This window comes from Procambarus clarkii, chromosome 77 (assembly GCF_040958095.1).
Source record: "Procambarus clarkii isolate CNS0578487 chromosome 77, FALCON_Pclarkii_2.0, whole genome shotgun sequence".
NCBI lineage: Eukaryota > Metazoa > Arthropoda > Malacostraca > Decapoda > Cambaridae > Procambarus > Procambarus clarkii.
The window spans coordinates 1,532,889-1,548,491 of NC_091226.1; the positions used below are offsets into that span (position 1 = coordinate 1,532,889).

A 15,603-nucleotide genomic window follows, 5' to 3' on the forward strand; every position below is an offset into this window, starting at 1 on the left:
ATCGACAGCATCCTAGCAGTGTCTCCTGATTCTTCTCCCAGTAAGGAACATGAGGTTACGATAGCAGAGGTAACTGGGCAAGAAGAGAGGCCTTGTGTGCAGGCACCCACGGATACCAACGAGTCTGGAGCGAAGGCGGATGTGTACTTGCGGTATGGCAAGGTACAGCATTCATTGAACCGGCCAGAGATTCCCCAGACGTCAGAGGTATGTGAGGTGTGTGCGAAAGGTCTAGTGTCCTCTTTGGTCCAAACCAGGCTAATGGATGTAGCCGGCTATGGACATTTCAAGCTCAGGAAGCTTATCCCTCAGGTGACCAAATGTTTCCTAGCAGTATTTTGTTTTATTCTCGTGAGTGTTCTCTGTGTTCTCAGTAAGGATCAGTGGACGACCCAAAGGATGATGGCTCCCGTGAACATCGTGAAGAGTTCCCAGGGATTAGAGATTTGCACTGCAAGTGTTGCAGTTGAAGAAGGGACCTGGAAGGTGATGGTTGAAACAGGAGGTACGACATGTGATATTATGAGTGACTGTTTCCGGCAGGTTGACACCCCCCGCGTGATTGCTGAGCCTCAATGCAGCGTTATGCGGAACGTTGGTCGACCTGACGGTGGCAGAGCGAATGCCATCTTCTGTGTGCAAGCAGCCCTGTTGGAACTAGGTGCGGGTCTAGTAGACGAGTATGTAGTAAGTACTGCCTTGCCCAATGTCGCTGTCACTCTGAATTATCAGACCCCTGTATTCCAGGTTCCTGTCTCCCTGTAGGACTACCGGACCGGCACCAGAAATGCCGTCTGTGACCAGCCATCATCGGTGCCACGACACAGGGAAGTGTCGAGTCGCCCCTCATCGTGTCCACACCGATCCTTACTTGAGAGATGTGAGATGATGCCCCTGCTTGACATCGCAGTGGAGATGTGGAAGATTACGCCAGGCAGGTCATTGCCTTCTATCTGCAAGTTCCTGTTGTGCCGGAAGTGCCCAGTAGGACAGTTCTGTGGACGAGACAGCCTCGCCGTGCCAGTTTACAGTAATTGTGAGTCCAATTGGAGATGTGTCGCCGTACTAATTTGGTTTGTGTCTCTTTTTATAGAATCCCAAACCAAATTCTTTTTGGTGGGGAGGTGTTACGAACCCGGATCCAGCGTCCGAGCACGGAGCAGTGACGACCGCGCCATGTGTGGGTCAGCTCCCGAAACCCCCTCCAAAAGGACGACGACACCTGGTGGGGACGACGTGTACTAGCTACGAGGACCAGTTTCCAGTCCCATTCAGCACTCAACACCGCCGCCGCTGACCTCTGGTGAGGTGGTGTTCAGACTACAACGCCATCTATGGAGTGGATATGTCGGGCGTTTGTGTCTGAGCCTGTAAGTGAGGTGTTTTAGTGTCCCTGTTATTGATGACGTGTCTGCTTACAGAGTCGACCTGGGACAGCTGTGATGGAAGTTGAGTGAGTCTACCCAAGGCAGCCGTCTCCATACCTTGTGCTATGCTGCAGCAGTTGTGAAGTTGTCCCCACGGAAGAACACTGTGGTGTGTTACCCTGCCAGTGGAGTGGCAGTAGAAGGATTACCCGGGACCGACTGTTGGAGACGATCATCCACTGGGGTATTGAGGACAGGAGAGTGATTTGTGATATCACACGAGACTCCTGTCTAGGGCGTTACCCTAATATCGTTCGTGGAGTGGCCTGACCAGTGTTGAGGGTCCGGAACCTGCCAGCAGACCGGCTGGATTTGTGGTTGACGGCCTCCACGGCGGTGCCCCCAGTGGACCTGTATTTTGGCTGACCTGTGGCCAGGGTAGGCTCAACTTCTCAGAAGAATTCGTTGTGAGGCCACGAAGAAGCACCGAGGACTCAGCTCCGAGAGTTTTGCACCAGAGTCTTCAGCAGAAGACAACAATTGTGTATTTTCCCCTGTACAGTGTTAATACCCCTCCCCCTGTGCACTTTTATATACTATTTATTTGGTGATGGGAATAATTATAGTCTTAAGTTCTTAACTTTCTTTCCCTACCCCCTTTAAGTTACTTGCGTCACGGATCACATCCCTTGAAAGCCACTACTGGCTTGGGGTCGGATACAACTTCCTCTAACAACATCAGAGTAAGGACCCCGTTGCGTCCCGAGTGGGCCGTAACATAGGCGAACCAGCGTCGACTCATCTATCACCATCTTGGACGAGAGCAGTAACACCAGCGCCTCCATCGCGTAACGCTGTCTATAAACTCCTACATAAGAACAAAGGCAACTGCAGAAGGCCTGTTGGCCCATACGAGGCAGCTCCTATTTATAACCACCCAATCCCACTCATATACATGTCCAACCCATGCTTGAAACAATCGAGGGACCCCACCTCCACAATGTTACGCGGCAATTGGTTCCACAAATCAACAACCCTGTTACTGAACCAGTATTTACCCAAGTCTTTCCTAAATCTAAACTTATGCAATTTACGCCCATTGTTTCGTGTTCTGTCTTGAGTTGATACGTTTAATACCCTATTAATATCCCCTTTGATATGTCCATTCACCCACTTGTAAACCTCTATCATGTCACCCCCTAACTCTTCACCTTTCCAATGAATGCAATTTAAGCTTTGTTAATCTTTCTGCATATGAAAGATTTCTAATTTGGGGAATTAACTTAGTCAACCTACGCTGGACACGTTCAAGTGAATTTATATCCATTCTATAGTACGGCGACCAAAACTGAACTGCATAATCTAAATGGGGCCTAACTAGAGCAAGATATAGCTGAAAAACCACACCAGGTGTCTAGTTACTAATGCTTTGATTAATAAATCCCAGTGTCCTATTCGCCTTATTACGAACATTCATGCATTGATCTTTTTGTTTTAAATTCTTATTAATCAAAACTCCCAGATCCATTTCGCAATCTCAACACCATCGTGCTCGTATCTTGTAAGTCTATCATCATTACCTAGCCTCAAAACTCTACATTTATCAGCATTAAACTGCATCTGCCAATCTATTGACCATTCTAAAACCCTATTTAGATCAACTTGAAGTGATAGCGAGTCTTCTTTGGTGTTGATTTCCCTACCGATTTTGGTATCATCTGCAAATTTGCAGATGTTGCTACTCAAACCTGAATCTAAATCATTTATATATAATATAAACAACAGAGGTCCCAGGACAGAGCCCTGAGGTACTCCACTAACGACATTATCCCAATCTGACTTAACCCCGTTTATACTAAGTCTCTGTTTCCTTTGGAATAGCCATGCCCTAATCCAACTTAATATAGCACCCCCAATACATAAGAACAAAGGCAACTGCAGAAGGCCCGTTGGCCCATACGAGGTAGCTCCTATTTATAACCACCCAATCCCACTCATATACATGTCCAACCCATGCTTGAAACAATCGAGGGACCCCACCTCCACCAAGTTACGTGGTAATTGGTTCCACAAATACCATGAGCTTCTATTTTTTTAACTCACTTAGGGTATATTACACTAACAGTAGAAGTCTAAGAAATAAAGTAAAGAAATTAAATGCTCTTTTCTGCACAGAAAAAAATAGATATTATCGCGCTTACCGAAACGTGGATGAATGTAGAAAATAGAGAACATTTAGGTGAATATCAAATTAATGGATTTAAACTATTTCACACAGATTGATGTATTAAACGAGGAGGGGGAGTAGCGATATACGTTAGGGACAATTTGAAATGTAGTCTCAAAGAGGGAATCAATTCTGAGCCACACACAGAAACTATTTGGATAGAATTAAACGAAAAAGCAAATATTAGTATATTAGGAGTTATACATAGGTCACCAAATTTAGACAGAATGGAAGCAAAGCATCTATGGGATGAAATATCTAGAGCATCTAGATCTAACAGTATTTATGTCATTGGTGACTTTAATTTGAATGGTCCCAGGACTATATGCAACTGAAAACTCACACCCCAGAAGTGACTCGAACCCTTACTACTAGGAGCACTCTGCTTGAGTACAGGATCCCTTAACCAATCGACCACCAGACCACACACTAGAAAGTGAAGGGACGACGATTTCTTGTGTGTGATATGTAGGTCAAAATATTTCTGTCACGTTTTTGGGACTCTTCATCTAAAATTACAGCTTAACTTGGTTGAGGTGGGCAGCTGCTAGTGGCCCATACGAGGCAGCGGCTATTGGCCCATACGAGGCAGCGCTATTGGCCTATACGAGGCAGCTGCTCTTTATAACCACCCAATCCCACTCATATACATGTCCGAACCCACGCTTGAAACAATCGAAGGACCCTCTATCGAGGGCTGGAGTTGTTGCTGTTGGGAACTCGTTGGAACCAGTGGATAGAGGTGTTTGTTTGGGTTTAAACTGTTTGTAGATAGTGGAATGGGAATTGATTTGGAGGAAGGAGGTAATAAAAGTGTGTTTGAGGGAGAAAGAAATTGGCAAAATGATCAAGGAAAATGAAGGGCCTCAAAATAACAATTCACTTAGGGTATATTACACTAACAGTAGAAGTCTAAGAAATAAACTTCTACTATTTCTGTCACGTTTTTGGGACTCTTCATCTAAAGTTACCGCGTAACTTGGTTGAGGTTACCCTCGATTGTTTCAAACATGGATTGGAAATGTATATGAGTGGGATTGGGTGGTTAAAAATAGGAGGTGCCTCGTACTGGGCAATAGGCTTTCTGCAGTTCAAACTGCATCAATAAATATTCAATTTCAACAAATATCTGCAAAACAAGTGGATAGAGGTGTTTGTTTGGGTTTAAACTGTTTGTAGATAGTGGAATGGGAATTGATTTGGAGGAAGGAGGTAATAAAAGCGTGTTTGAGGGAGAAAGAAATTGGCAAAATGATCAAGGAAAATGAAGGGCCTCAAAATAACAATTCACTTAGGGTATATTACACTAACAGTAGAAGTCTAAGAAATAAACTTCTACTATTTCTGTCACGTTTTTGGGACTCTTCATCTAAAATTACCGCGTAACTTGGTTGAGGTTACCCTCGATTGTTTCAAACATGGATTGGAAATGTATATGAGTGGGATTGGGTGGTTAAAAATAGGAGGTGCCTCGTATTGGGCAATAGGCTTTCTGCAGTTCAAACTGCATCAATAAATATTCAATTTCAACAAATATCTGCAAAACAAAGGTATTTGTTTTATATGTCCACGGCCACCCCATGAAATAATGAACAGAGCAACCGAGATTCCTCTGTTCAGATATAAAGCGTTGCTTTGCACAAAACTGCATCCTGCGGGCCATAAATTGCAAGCGACCATGAAGATCCCATCCATCTACAGCTCTCCAGTATAAGCAATTGATATTGACATTAGTATCAGCTATTGATAATGGTAATAGCTTCAGAGAGCCTACCTACCCAAACGGGTTATTAATTCCCGTGCCACCTTTTGTGTGGGTTAATCTCTACCAATCAATCAGGGATCTGAGTTCTAACAGTTTTGTAACAACATGCAGAACAATGCTTTGGTTTAGGTCAATTAAGTAGGAATTCCAAATTACATCTATTTAAGAAGAAATTATGTCTATCCTGCGTTTGAAGTAATTCAACGACACAAGTTTCATAAATCAACAATCATACTTCTCCATTTTGCACATTTCTTCACTTGGATATTCATAAGTTTGTGTTAAATAGGTTAAATAAGGTAATCTGTGGGTTGTCCATTTCATGTTTTATTGATTAAAGTCATTAAATTTACAGTATAAAAAATGCGTGAGTATATAACATATAATGATGACGAAACCTTAACTCACACGATGCAGAAGCGGCAATGTTGGAGGCGCTTCTCCATCCGTGTGGTTTGGTCTAAATCAAATTTCCTGCAGCTATCTCTGTTGCCGAAATAGCAAGTGTCATTGTTGCCATAAATTATCATATTGTGGTTGTCGTAAATGTACACTCATTGTGGCAGAGCCCTGCGAGTGTTTTTCCAGGCCAGAATGTCAGCCTGGAGGTGGGGCAGACGACTGAAGGAGCCGTGGACATGAGGGTGGCGCGTGAAGAGGTCGGAGGCCGACTCCAGCAGTAGGCGGACCAGCGTCGACTCGTCTATCACCATCTTGGACGACAGCAGCAACACCGGCGCCTCCATCACCACCTGCGTCACGCTGTCTACAAACTCCTCAGGGACTGCTTCCGAGGATTCCTGACGCGATACTGACAAATAATGGAAAAAGCAGAAATCTGTTGTCTGTTTACTAAGGTGAGAGAACTGCTGTGCATGGTCACGTTTTAGAATCTGGAAAACATATGTATATCTTTCCTCTACAGATATTTTTTGGTAAATATCACCTAAATCAGCGACGAGTTCTTTGGAATACTTGGAACGTTTACTGTCCTTGAGCTGTAATGCAGAGCACACCATAACTGCAGAGTCTGTGAGAGTAACCAGGAACTCTGCAGCGACTTTAGCATGTCCGGGAACCCCATAGGCTGTGGGAGTTGTGTCAACCAACATCTTATAGATATGCGAAATTTCGTTGAACGTGCATAAATTCCCTTCAATACAGGAGCACATTTTGTTTATTCCAGCTCGATATTCCGCTAGAGTAGCCTCCACCATTTGCTTTAAAAGGTGGACCAGATGGTTGAAAAAGTATGCCTCTGTTCCAATCTTAAGTTTCCTTACCTGATCCACAGCAGCAGCAGCGACACCATCTAGGTGTCCCCATTTTTAAGGCTATCTAACACACTCTTGAGAGGATCAAAGAGACTCGCATGTAAGTAACCGGACATCAGATGGTCCAGAGTTATGTAGTGAACAGGGTTGACCAACCCTGCAGCTGCCTGCATACCCGAGGCGGCATCCTGAAGGTACGTTTCTGGCCACATCCCGATCAAATGCAGCAGTTCTAGCCGCAGGTGCGGGTTGGGGCAGGCTTCATGGTCGCAGAACATAGCGAGTACTAAGGATTTCAAGGCAGTAGACTCGAGTGAGGCAAAATTTAAGTTGTTGTTTGTCGCCCAGGTATTTGCTAGATTAATAATTTCCCAGATAACGTCCTCCCATTGTCCTGTTATCCTAACCAACATCGTCATATGCGTGGAGAGAGTTAAGATCCATAAAACTCCAAGCTGGATTTTACTGTCAAATAAACTCACTAAACCTCTCTCATTCGTAATAAAATTATGAAGATTTTCCCATGACAATTTTACTGCTCTTATGTTCTTAGAATTTCGTATGGATCATTTAATGAAGGGAAGTTCCAAACCATAGATATGAGAAATTGTGGGAGTTTTGGAAAAGAAATATCGCGATCCATGGGAGAATATTTGATAGTATCCATTGTCTCAGAACCGACAAGTAATAAAGAAATGTTCTAATGCCCAACCAAAAGGGTGAATAACTGATCAAGAGAGAGAGAGAAGATTAAGCCACCCAAAAGGTGGCTTGGGCATGAATAGCCCATAAGTGGTGGCCCTTTTGAGCCATTTTCAGTATCAATAGATGATACTGGAGATCTGTGGAGGTGCGACTGCACACTGCGTGACGGGAGATGTCTCCCGTACTGATCAAGACAACTATGAGGTAATATATAGTTGTAGAGGGTAGAGGAGAGGTGAGGGCCTGAGTGAGGTGCACGGACACCAGCTTGACGATGGTTCAATTTCGGTTAAAGCAATTTAATCTTTTAGAGTGACAGTTAAATATTCATGTGGTGTCACTGTGTGTAGTTAGCTTTGCTACTAAAGACACCTGCGTATAGGGGTGCGAACTTAAGAACATAAGAACAAAGGCAACTGCAGAAGGCCTATTGGCCCATACGAGGCAGCTCCTATTTATAACCACCCAATCCCACCATATACTTGTCCAACCCGCGCTTGAAACAATCGAGGGACCCCACCTACAGCACGTTACGCGGTAATTGGTTCCACAAACGGCCGGGGGGTTTAGGCAAAATGTGACACACAGCCTCTTTCAGTAATTGGCATATTTTTGGTATAAAAATTAGGAATTTCAAACTGCGAATAGGTGCAGAGAGCCAGAATTTGGGTCCAAAATATGGCTCAGGTATCGAATTTGGGATGTATGGGATATTTTGAAAACTGCAGGGGGGGGTTTGGGCAAAATGTGACCCAGCGCCGCTTTCATTAATTGGCAAATTTTTGGTATAAAAATTCCGAATTTCAAACTGCGAAAAGGTGCAGAGAGCCAGAATTTGGGTCCAAAATATGGCTCAGGTATCGAATTTGGGATGTTTGGGATATTTTGAAAACTGAAGGGGGGTTTGGGAAAAATGTGACCCACTGCCGCTTTCATTAATTGGCAGATTTTTGGTATAAAAAGTCCGAATTTCAAACTGCGAATAGATGCCGAGAGCCAGAATTTGGGTCCAAAATATGGCTCTGGTATCGAATTTGGGATGTTTGGGATATTTTGAGAACTGCAGGGGGGTTTGGGCAAAATGTGACCCACCGCTGTTTTCAGTAATTGACATATTTTGGGTATAAAAAGTCGGAATTTCAAACTGCGAATAGGTGCAGAGAGCCAGAATTTGGGTCCAAAATATGGCTCAGGTATCGAATTTGGGATGTTTGGGATATTTTGAAAACTGAAGGGGGTTTGGGCAAAATGTGACCCACCGCTGCTTTCATTAATTGGCAGATTTTTGGTATAAAAAGTCCGAATTTCAAACTGCGAATAGATGCAGAGAGCCAGAATTTGAGTCCAAAATATGGATCAGGTATCGAATTTGGGATGTTTGGGATATTTTGAGAACTGCAGGGGGGTTTGGGCAAAATGTGACGCAGCGCCGATTTCATTAATTGGCAAATTTTTGGTATAAAAAGTCCGAATTTCAAACTGCGAATAGGTGCAGAGAGCCAGAATTTGGGTCCAAAATATGTCTCAGGTATCGATTTTGGGAAGTTTGGGATATTTTGAAAACTGCATGGGGGTTTGTGCAAAATGTGACCCACCGCCGCTTTCAGTAATTGGCAGATTTTTTGTATAAAATTCGGAATTTCAAATGGCGAATAGGTGCAGAGAGCCAGAATTTGGGTCCAAAATATGGCTCAGGTATCGAATTTGGAATGTTTGGGATATTTTGAAAACTGCATGGGGGTTTGGGCAAAATGTGACCCACCGCCGCTTTCAGTAATTGGCAGATTTTTGGTATAAAAAGTCGGAATTTCAAATGGCGAATAGGTGCAGAGAGCCAGAATTTGGGTCCAAAATATGGATCAGGTATCGAATTTGAGTTGTTTGGGATATTTTGAAAACGGCCGGGGGGTTTAGGCAAAATGTGACAAACAGCCTCTTTCAGTAATTGGCATATTTTTGGTATAAAAATTAGGAGTTTCAAACTGCGAATAGGTGCAGAGAGCCAGAATTTGGGTCCAAAATATTGCTCGGGTATCGAATTTGGGATGTTCGGGATATTTTGAAAACTACAGGGGGGTTTGGGCAAAATGTGAACCACCGCCGCTCTCAGTAATTGGCAGATTTTTGGTATAAAAATTCGGAATTTCAACCTGCGAATAGGTGCAGAGAGCCAGAATTTGAGTCCAAAATATGGCTCAGGTATCGAATTTGGGAAGTTTGGGATATTTTGAAAACTGCATGGGGGTTTGGGCAAAATGTGACCCACCGCCGCTTTCAGTAATTGGCAGATTTTTTGTATAAAATTCGGAATTTCAAATGGCGAATAGGTGCAGAGAGCCAGAATTTGGGTCCAAAATATGACCAGGTATTGAATTTTGGATGTTTGGGATGTTTTGAAAACTGCAGGGGGGTTTGGGCAAAATGTGACCCACCGCCGCTCTCAGTAATTGGCAGATTTTTGGTATAAAAAGTCGGAATTTCAAACTGCGAATAGGTGCAGAGAGCCAGAATTTGGGTCCAAAATATGGGCTCAGGTATCGAATTTGGAATGTTTGGGATATTTTGAAAACTGCATGGGGGTTTGGGCAAAATGTGACCCACCGCCGCTTTCAGTAATTGGCAGATTTTTGGTATAAAAAGTCGGAATTTCAAACTGCGAATAGGTGCAGAGAGCCAGAATTTGCGTCCAAAATATGGCTCAGGTATCGAATTTGTGATGTTTGAGATATTTTGAAATCTGTAGGTGGGTTTGGGCAAAATGTGACCTACCGCTGCTTTCAGTAATTGGCAGAATTTTTGTATAAAAAGTCGGAATTTCAAATGGCGAATAGGTGCAGAGAGCCAGAATTGGGGTCCAAAATATGGCTCAGGTATCGAATTTGGGATGTTTGGGATATTTTGAAAACTGCAGGGGGGTTTAGGCAAAATGTGACCCACCACTGCTTTCAGTAATTGGCATATTTTTGGTATAAAAATTCGGAATTTCAAACTGCGAAGACGTGCAGAGAGCCAGAATTTGGGTCCAAAATATGGATCAGGTATCAAATTTGGGATGATTGGGATATTTTGAAAACTGCAAGGGGGTTTGGGCAAAATGTGACGCATAGACGCTCTCAGAAATTGGCAGATTTTTTGTATAAAAAGTCGGAATTTAAAACGGCGAATAGGTGCAGAGAGCCAGAATTTTGGTCCAAAATATGGCTCAGGTATCGAATTTGGGATGTTTGGGATATTTTGAAAACTGCAGGGGGGTTTGGGCAAAATGTGACCCACCGCCGCTTTCAGTAATTGGCAGATTTTTGGTATAAGAATTCGGAATTTCAAACTGCGAATAGATGCAGAGAGCCAGAATTTGGGTCCAAAATAAGGCCTAGGTATCGAATTTGGGATGTTTGGGATATTTTGAAAACTGCAGGGGGGTTTGGGCAAAATGTGACCCACGGCGGCGTTCAGTAATTGGCCTATTTTTGGTATAAAAAGTCGGAATTTAAAACTGCGAATAGGTGCAGAGAGCCAGAATTTGGGTCCAAAATATGGCTAAGGTATCGAATTTCGGATGTTTTGGATATTTTGAGAACTGCAGGGGGGTTTGGGCAAAATGTGACCCACTGCCGCTTTCAGTAATTGGCATATTTTTTGTATAAAAATTCGGAATTTCAAACTGCGAATAGGTGCAGACAGCCAGAATTTGGGTCCTAAATATGGCTCAGGTATCGAATTTGGGATGTTTGGGAGATTTGGAAAACTGTAGGGGGGGTTTGGGATATTTGGAAAACTGTAGGTGGGGGGGTTTGGGCAAAATTTGACCCACAGCCGCTTTCAGTAATTGGCATATTTTTGGTATAAAAATTCAATAGTGCGATTCAGTGCACTATTGTGTAGTGCGGTGCCCGAAGTAATTACGTGCAATATTGGCAAGTGCAGTGTTTGGTGCAATAAAGTGCAATATTGACATAGAACAGTGCTCGGTGCGTTAAGTGCTAAAGGGTAAGCGGTGTGTCAAGAGCTAGTGTCTAGTTAAGTGTTCCATCTCTGACAATGGCAGAAAAAGCTACCATCGATGATCTGGACGAGGTTCAGGCTTTTCTGAACAGAGAGGATTGTCTTGCCAGATTAAAATATCTGAGCAAACCAGAGCTTGTACTAGTGAGCGCCTACCTGGAGATCAAGATCCGTGCCAGTGATTCCCGTGTGGAAATCTTGTCCAAGGTTCACCGGCACCTGAAGGCAGAAGAGAAACAGGAAGGCGAGACTCCTAGTACAAAGGAAAGTGCAGACATAGCTTCCACGGAAAAGGAAGATAAGGGCAGTGACGTTGACAGTGATGCAGGTGAGCTTAATATCAGCTTCCTAACAGTCAAGATGCGTGCCCTAGAAATAAATCGCGAAATAGAGTGGAAGAAGTTAGAATTGGAACGAGAATTAAAAGATAAAGAAATGGAGATGAAAGATAAGGAAATGGCGATGAGACGTTTAGAATTAGAGGAAAGGAAAGCAGAAAGAGAAAAAGAAGAGAAACGAGAAAGAGAAGAACGAGAAAGAGAAGAGAGACGAGAAAGAGAAAGAGAAGAACGAGAAAGAGAAGAGAGACGAGAGAGAGAAGAACGAGAGTGAGAAAGAGAAGAACGAGACAGACAGGAACGACGAGACAGAGAGGAAAGAGAGACAACATGAACTGGAAGTTTTGCGATTAGGCGGTGGTCGGAGGCAAACAACGGACACCAGTAGCTTCGATCCGGTAAGAAACATCAAAATGGTCCCCAAATTCCATGAGAAGGAAGTGTCAAAGTTCTTTGCAGCCTTCGAGAAAGACGCTGCCTCTTTGGAGTGGCCAAGGGAGAATTGGGCCATCATGATACAGTCAGTCTTGACTGGGAAGGCCCAAATCGCTTACTCCACGTTATCCCTTGACGACTCCGGCGATTATGACAAGGTGAAGAAGGTTGTGCTTGTTACGACCCTGGGTTCTCCAGTGGAAACCAGAGGTCAAAATTGAGCTATTACACTTCCTAGTAGTACAGTTGGTGCATTGCGAATGGCAATTGTTTGTATCTTCCCTGCCAGACGTAAGACTATTATTGTTTCTCAAAGAGCATTTAAAGACTGAGCTGGGGGTTGATTATTAAATAATAACATAGGCACCAACTTTGCTTACTAATACTTTCTAATCATTCATAAAGTAACAATACGTTGCATAGGGGAAGATCTTTAATGTGCTTAGCTGCACGATCAATTAGGCTCCTCCCGGCACCACGACATGAGGGAGGCAGCTGGTGGCTAGCTGGTTCTTCTCTGGCTGGTGTCGTGCGGATAAGACCTACTCTGTGGCTGTATCCCTACTCTTCTCCCTTCTCCTCTTACTTATTTCCCTTACCTGAAGTTCCTGTATCCTTAAGCTAAGTACGAGGCATCAGTAAGTGTACCTACTCTGGTAGTAACTATTGGTGAGACCTGGGGTTAGTATTTGCCAGTGTTTTGTTTACCCTAAGAGTTGTGTTTTGTATTAGGGTACCACATGGTCTCACTACCTTAAGCTGCATCCAGCTTCAGTGCTTATCCAGTAGTACTTTACCCTAGCTTGTTATTAGTGTAAACCTTGTATCCTGTCTATGTGGACCAAGGCTTTTAACGTAAGATAGTGTGGTAAAGTTATTATTATTATTGTTATTGGCGTGAGTGTATATGGGGGGTTGTTAAGGGGTTAATAAATAAGTACATGAATTACAGAGTATCTCTTCTTCCAAGGTGGGAGCGCAGTGATCAACCCTTAGACTAACATATATGGTCTTGTAGCAAGTTATTACTACTGTGGATAGTTTATTTTGGGGGCCGGGCCTTTTAGCTCTCCCATATTTGATACTCTTGTCTTCTAACTACCTTTACCCCTGAATAGTACCAGTACCCCATAGAAGCCCCACCACTCATATCAGTTGTAACAAGTGGTTGGCCAGTCCGGGAGGAACATTATAAGTGTAAAAAAATTAGATTCTTGAGTGCCAAAATTAAAATTTTTTATTTCCGCAGAACGGTTGTGTGCTAGCCTAGGGTCCAGCTCATCTAGCAAAGGACATTCTTGCACTGACTGGACACCCAGCTGGATCCCTTCAAGATTAAGGTTAGTGTGGCCTTGTGTTAGGGGCCGTGCAAATTTTTGTTTTTTTCCAATTTTTATTTTTTAATTTTTTCTTTGGCTGGGAGCTAAAATTATTAGTGATGTCTTTTGAAATGCAGGAACTGGCAAGGAAGCCTTCAGTGGTAGAGATAAAGAAACTTAAAAAGTCTAATTTAGTATTGTTAGGCCAGGAATTTGGCTTAGAATTAAATGTCGCTGATAAAAAGTGGACTTTGGTGAATGAAATATTACAACATTGTATTGATGAACAACTATTGGCAAGTGATACACCTTTATGCCAGCCTAGCCAAGTAGAAAGTGCAACTCATAGGGAAAGTGAATTAGCTTTAGAGTTAGCAAAAATAAAATTAGAGGAGCAAAGACTCAAAACCGAGGAGGCTAAAATTAGAGCGAATGCCACTGGAACTCCACCTGCCGGGGATTCAAACCCCAGGCATTATGAGAAAAAGCATAATTTGCCTGAATTTTCCGAGTCTGACCCTGAAAGGTTTTTCAACCATTTTCAGAGAGTGGCCACGTCCATGAACTGGCCAAAGGAAGAGTGGGTGAAAATCCTACAGGGAAGACTTAGGGGTAAAGCACAAGATATTTTTATAAACATGCCTGACGACGAGTGTTTCGAATATGATAAAGTCAGGGAATGTATTTTGCGGGCATATGAAATTACTCCTGAAGCTCACCGCCAAGTTTATCGTAACCTTAGGCCTACTCACAACCAACCGCTCACTGAATTTGTGAATGATCAAATTCGATTGTTTGATAGATGGATTCGCTCGGCGAAAGCCGAAACATACGAGGCTCTCAGGAACTTAATTTTAATGGAGCATTTTATAGATGTTATGCCAGAGAACGTATCACAGTACATTAAAGGAAGGATAGAGTTAAATTCTAAAATAGGGGATTTGGCCAAGTTGGCAGAAAACTACCAATTGGCGGGCAAAAGGCCCAATAAAAATAATTATACCCCACAGAGTAGCAAACCTTATACCCACAGCCAGTCCAGACCAGCTCATTCTAACCCTTTACCTAATGCACCTTCTGTTTCAGACATAACTAACCCTGTTAAAGTGTCTAGCCCAACGGCACCTAAAGGTGAACCGAAGGGTAATTCTGTTAGTAATGTCTCTTCTCCCCGACGTTTTTGTGGTCACTGTAATCGTCCAAACCACACTATTAGCCGTTGTTGGCAACTGCACCCTGAAAAAAGACCCAATGCTCTAGTTGTGACACAGGGCTTGAGGCTTTCAGAAGGGTTAGGGAGTAAGACCTCCAACCCACAGTGGTTGGACTTGCTTACCCCATTCTTATCGAAAGGGAGACTACTTTTGTCTGAGGGTTCTTCCTGGAAGGACGTGGTGATCTTCCGAGACACCGGTGCCATCCAGACTTTAATTTTAGAGAGTGCGTTGCAAGGTGCCAACACTCTCGACACTGGAGAGGTGGTACTGGTCGAGGGTGTCACTAGTGATACTCGGGCAGTACCCCTCCATAAGGTTACCCTGGAATCTGATTTCCACAAGGGTGTTTGTACAGTCGGAGTCACTTCATACCTACCTTTCCCTAATGTTGATGTAATAGTTGGTAATGATTTAGCAGGGGATAAAGTAGGGGACTCCAGACTGCCTATTATGTTGCCTACCCCTAAGGTTTGCCTGGATCCACCCGCCGCAGAGGATAATGTTGTGTACCCTGCGTGTGCGGTGACCAGGTCTATGGGACTTAAATGTAAGGGCAGCCCTGTGCTTGCCAAGGTGGTAAATCCCGAGGTCACGAGGAGCTTTCCGAGTGGTGAAAACCAAGTGGATCTCGCGGACACATTCATGGCCCGACTCGATGACGTGGCCGAGGACATTGTGGAGAGCCTGCCACCGCCATCTACAGAGAGTAGTGAGGAGGTGGAGGAGAACACTGTTGAGCCTCGGCCAATGGCATCTGACCAAGGCCTAGATGCCTCCTTGAGTGAGTTACAGAGAGCTGACCCCACTCTTGCAGATTGTCATGAAACAGCCATCTCTATGGAGGAAATTGTAGACGCAGCAACTGGGTACTACTACAATGATCGGATTTTGATGAGAAAATGGAGACAACAGAGTGCTCCCTTGTCAAATGAGTGGAAGGTAGTCCACCAGGTT

The 15,603-nt window shown here is 43.7% G+C and overlaps 1 protein-coding gene across 1 annotated transcript; it reads right to left on the minus strand.

Moving 5' to 3' along the window:
• Positions 1-5,913: 5,913 nt before the first annotated feature.
• LOC138357292 (ubiquitin conjugation factor E4 A-like) lies at positions 5,914-6,471 on the minus strand. Its single transcript, XM_069313974.1, has one exon. It carries the CDS (start codon positions 6,469-6,471, stop codon positions 5,914-5,916), a length of 558 nt encoding a protein of 185 aa, XP_069170075.1.
• Positions 6,472-15,603: the final 9,132 nt, after the last annotated feature.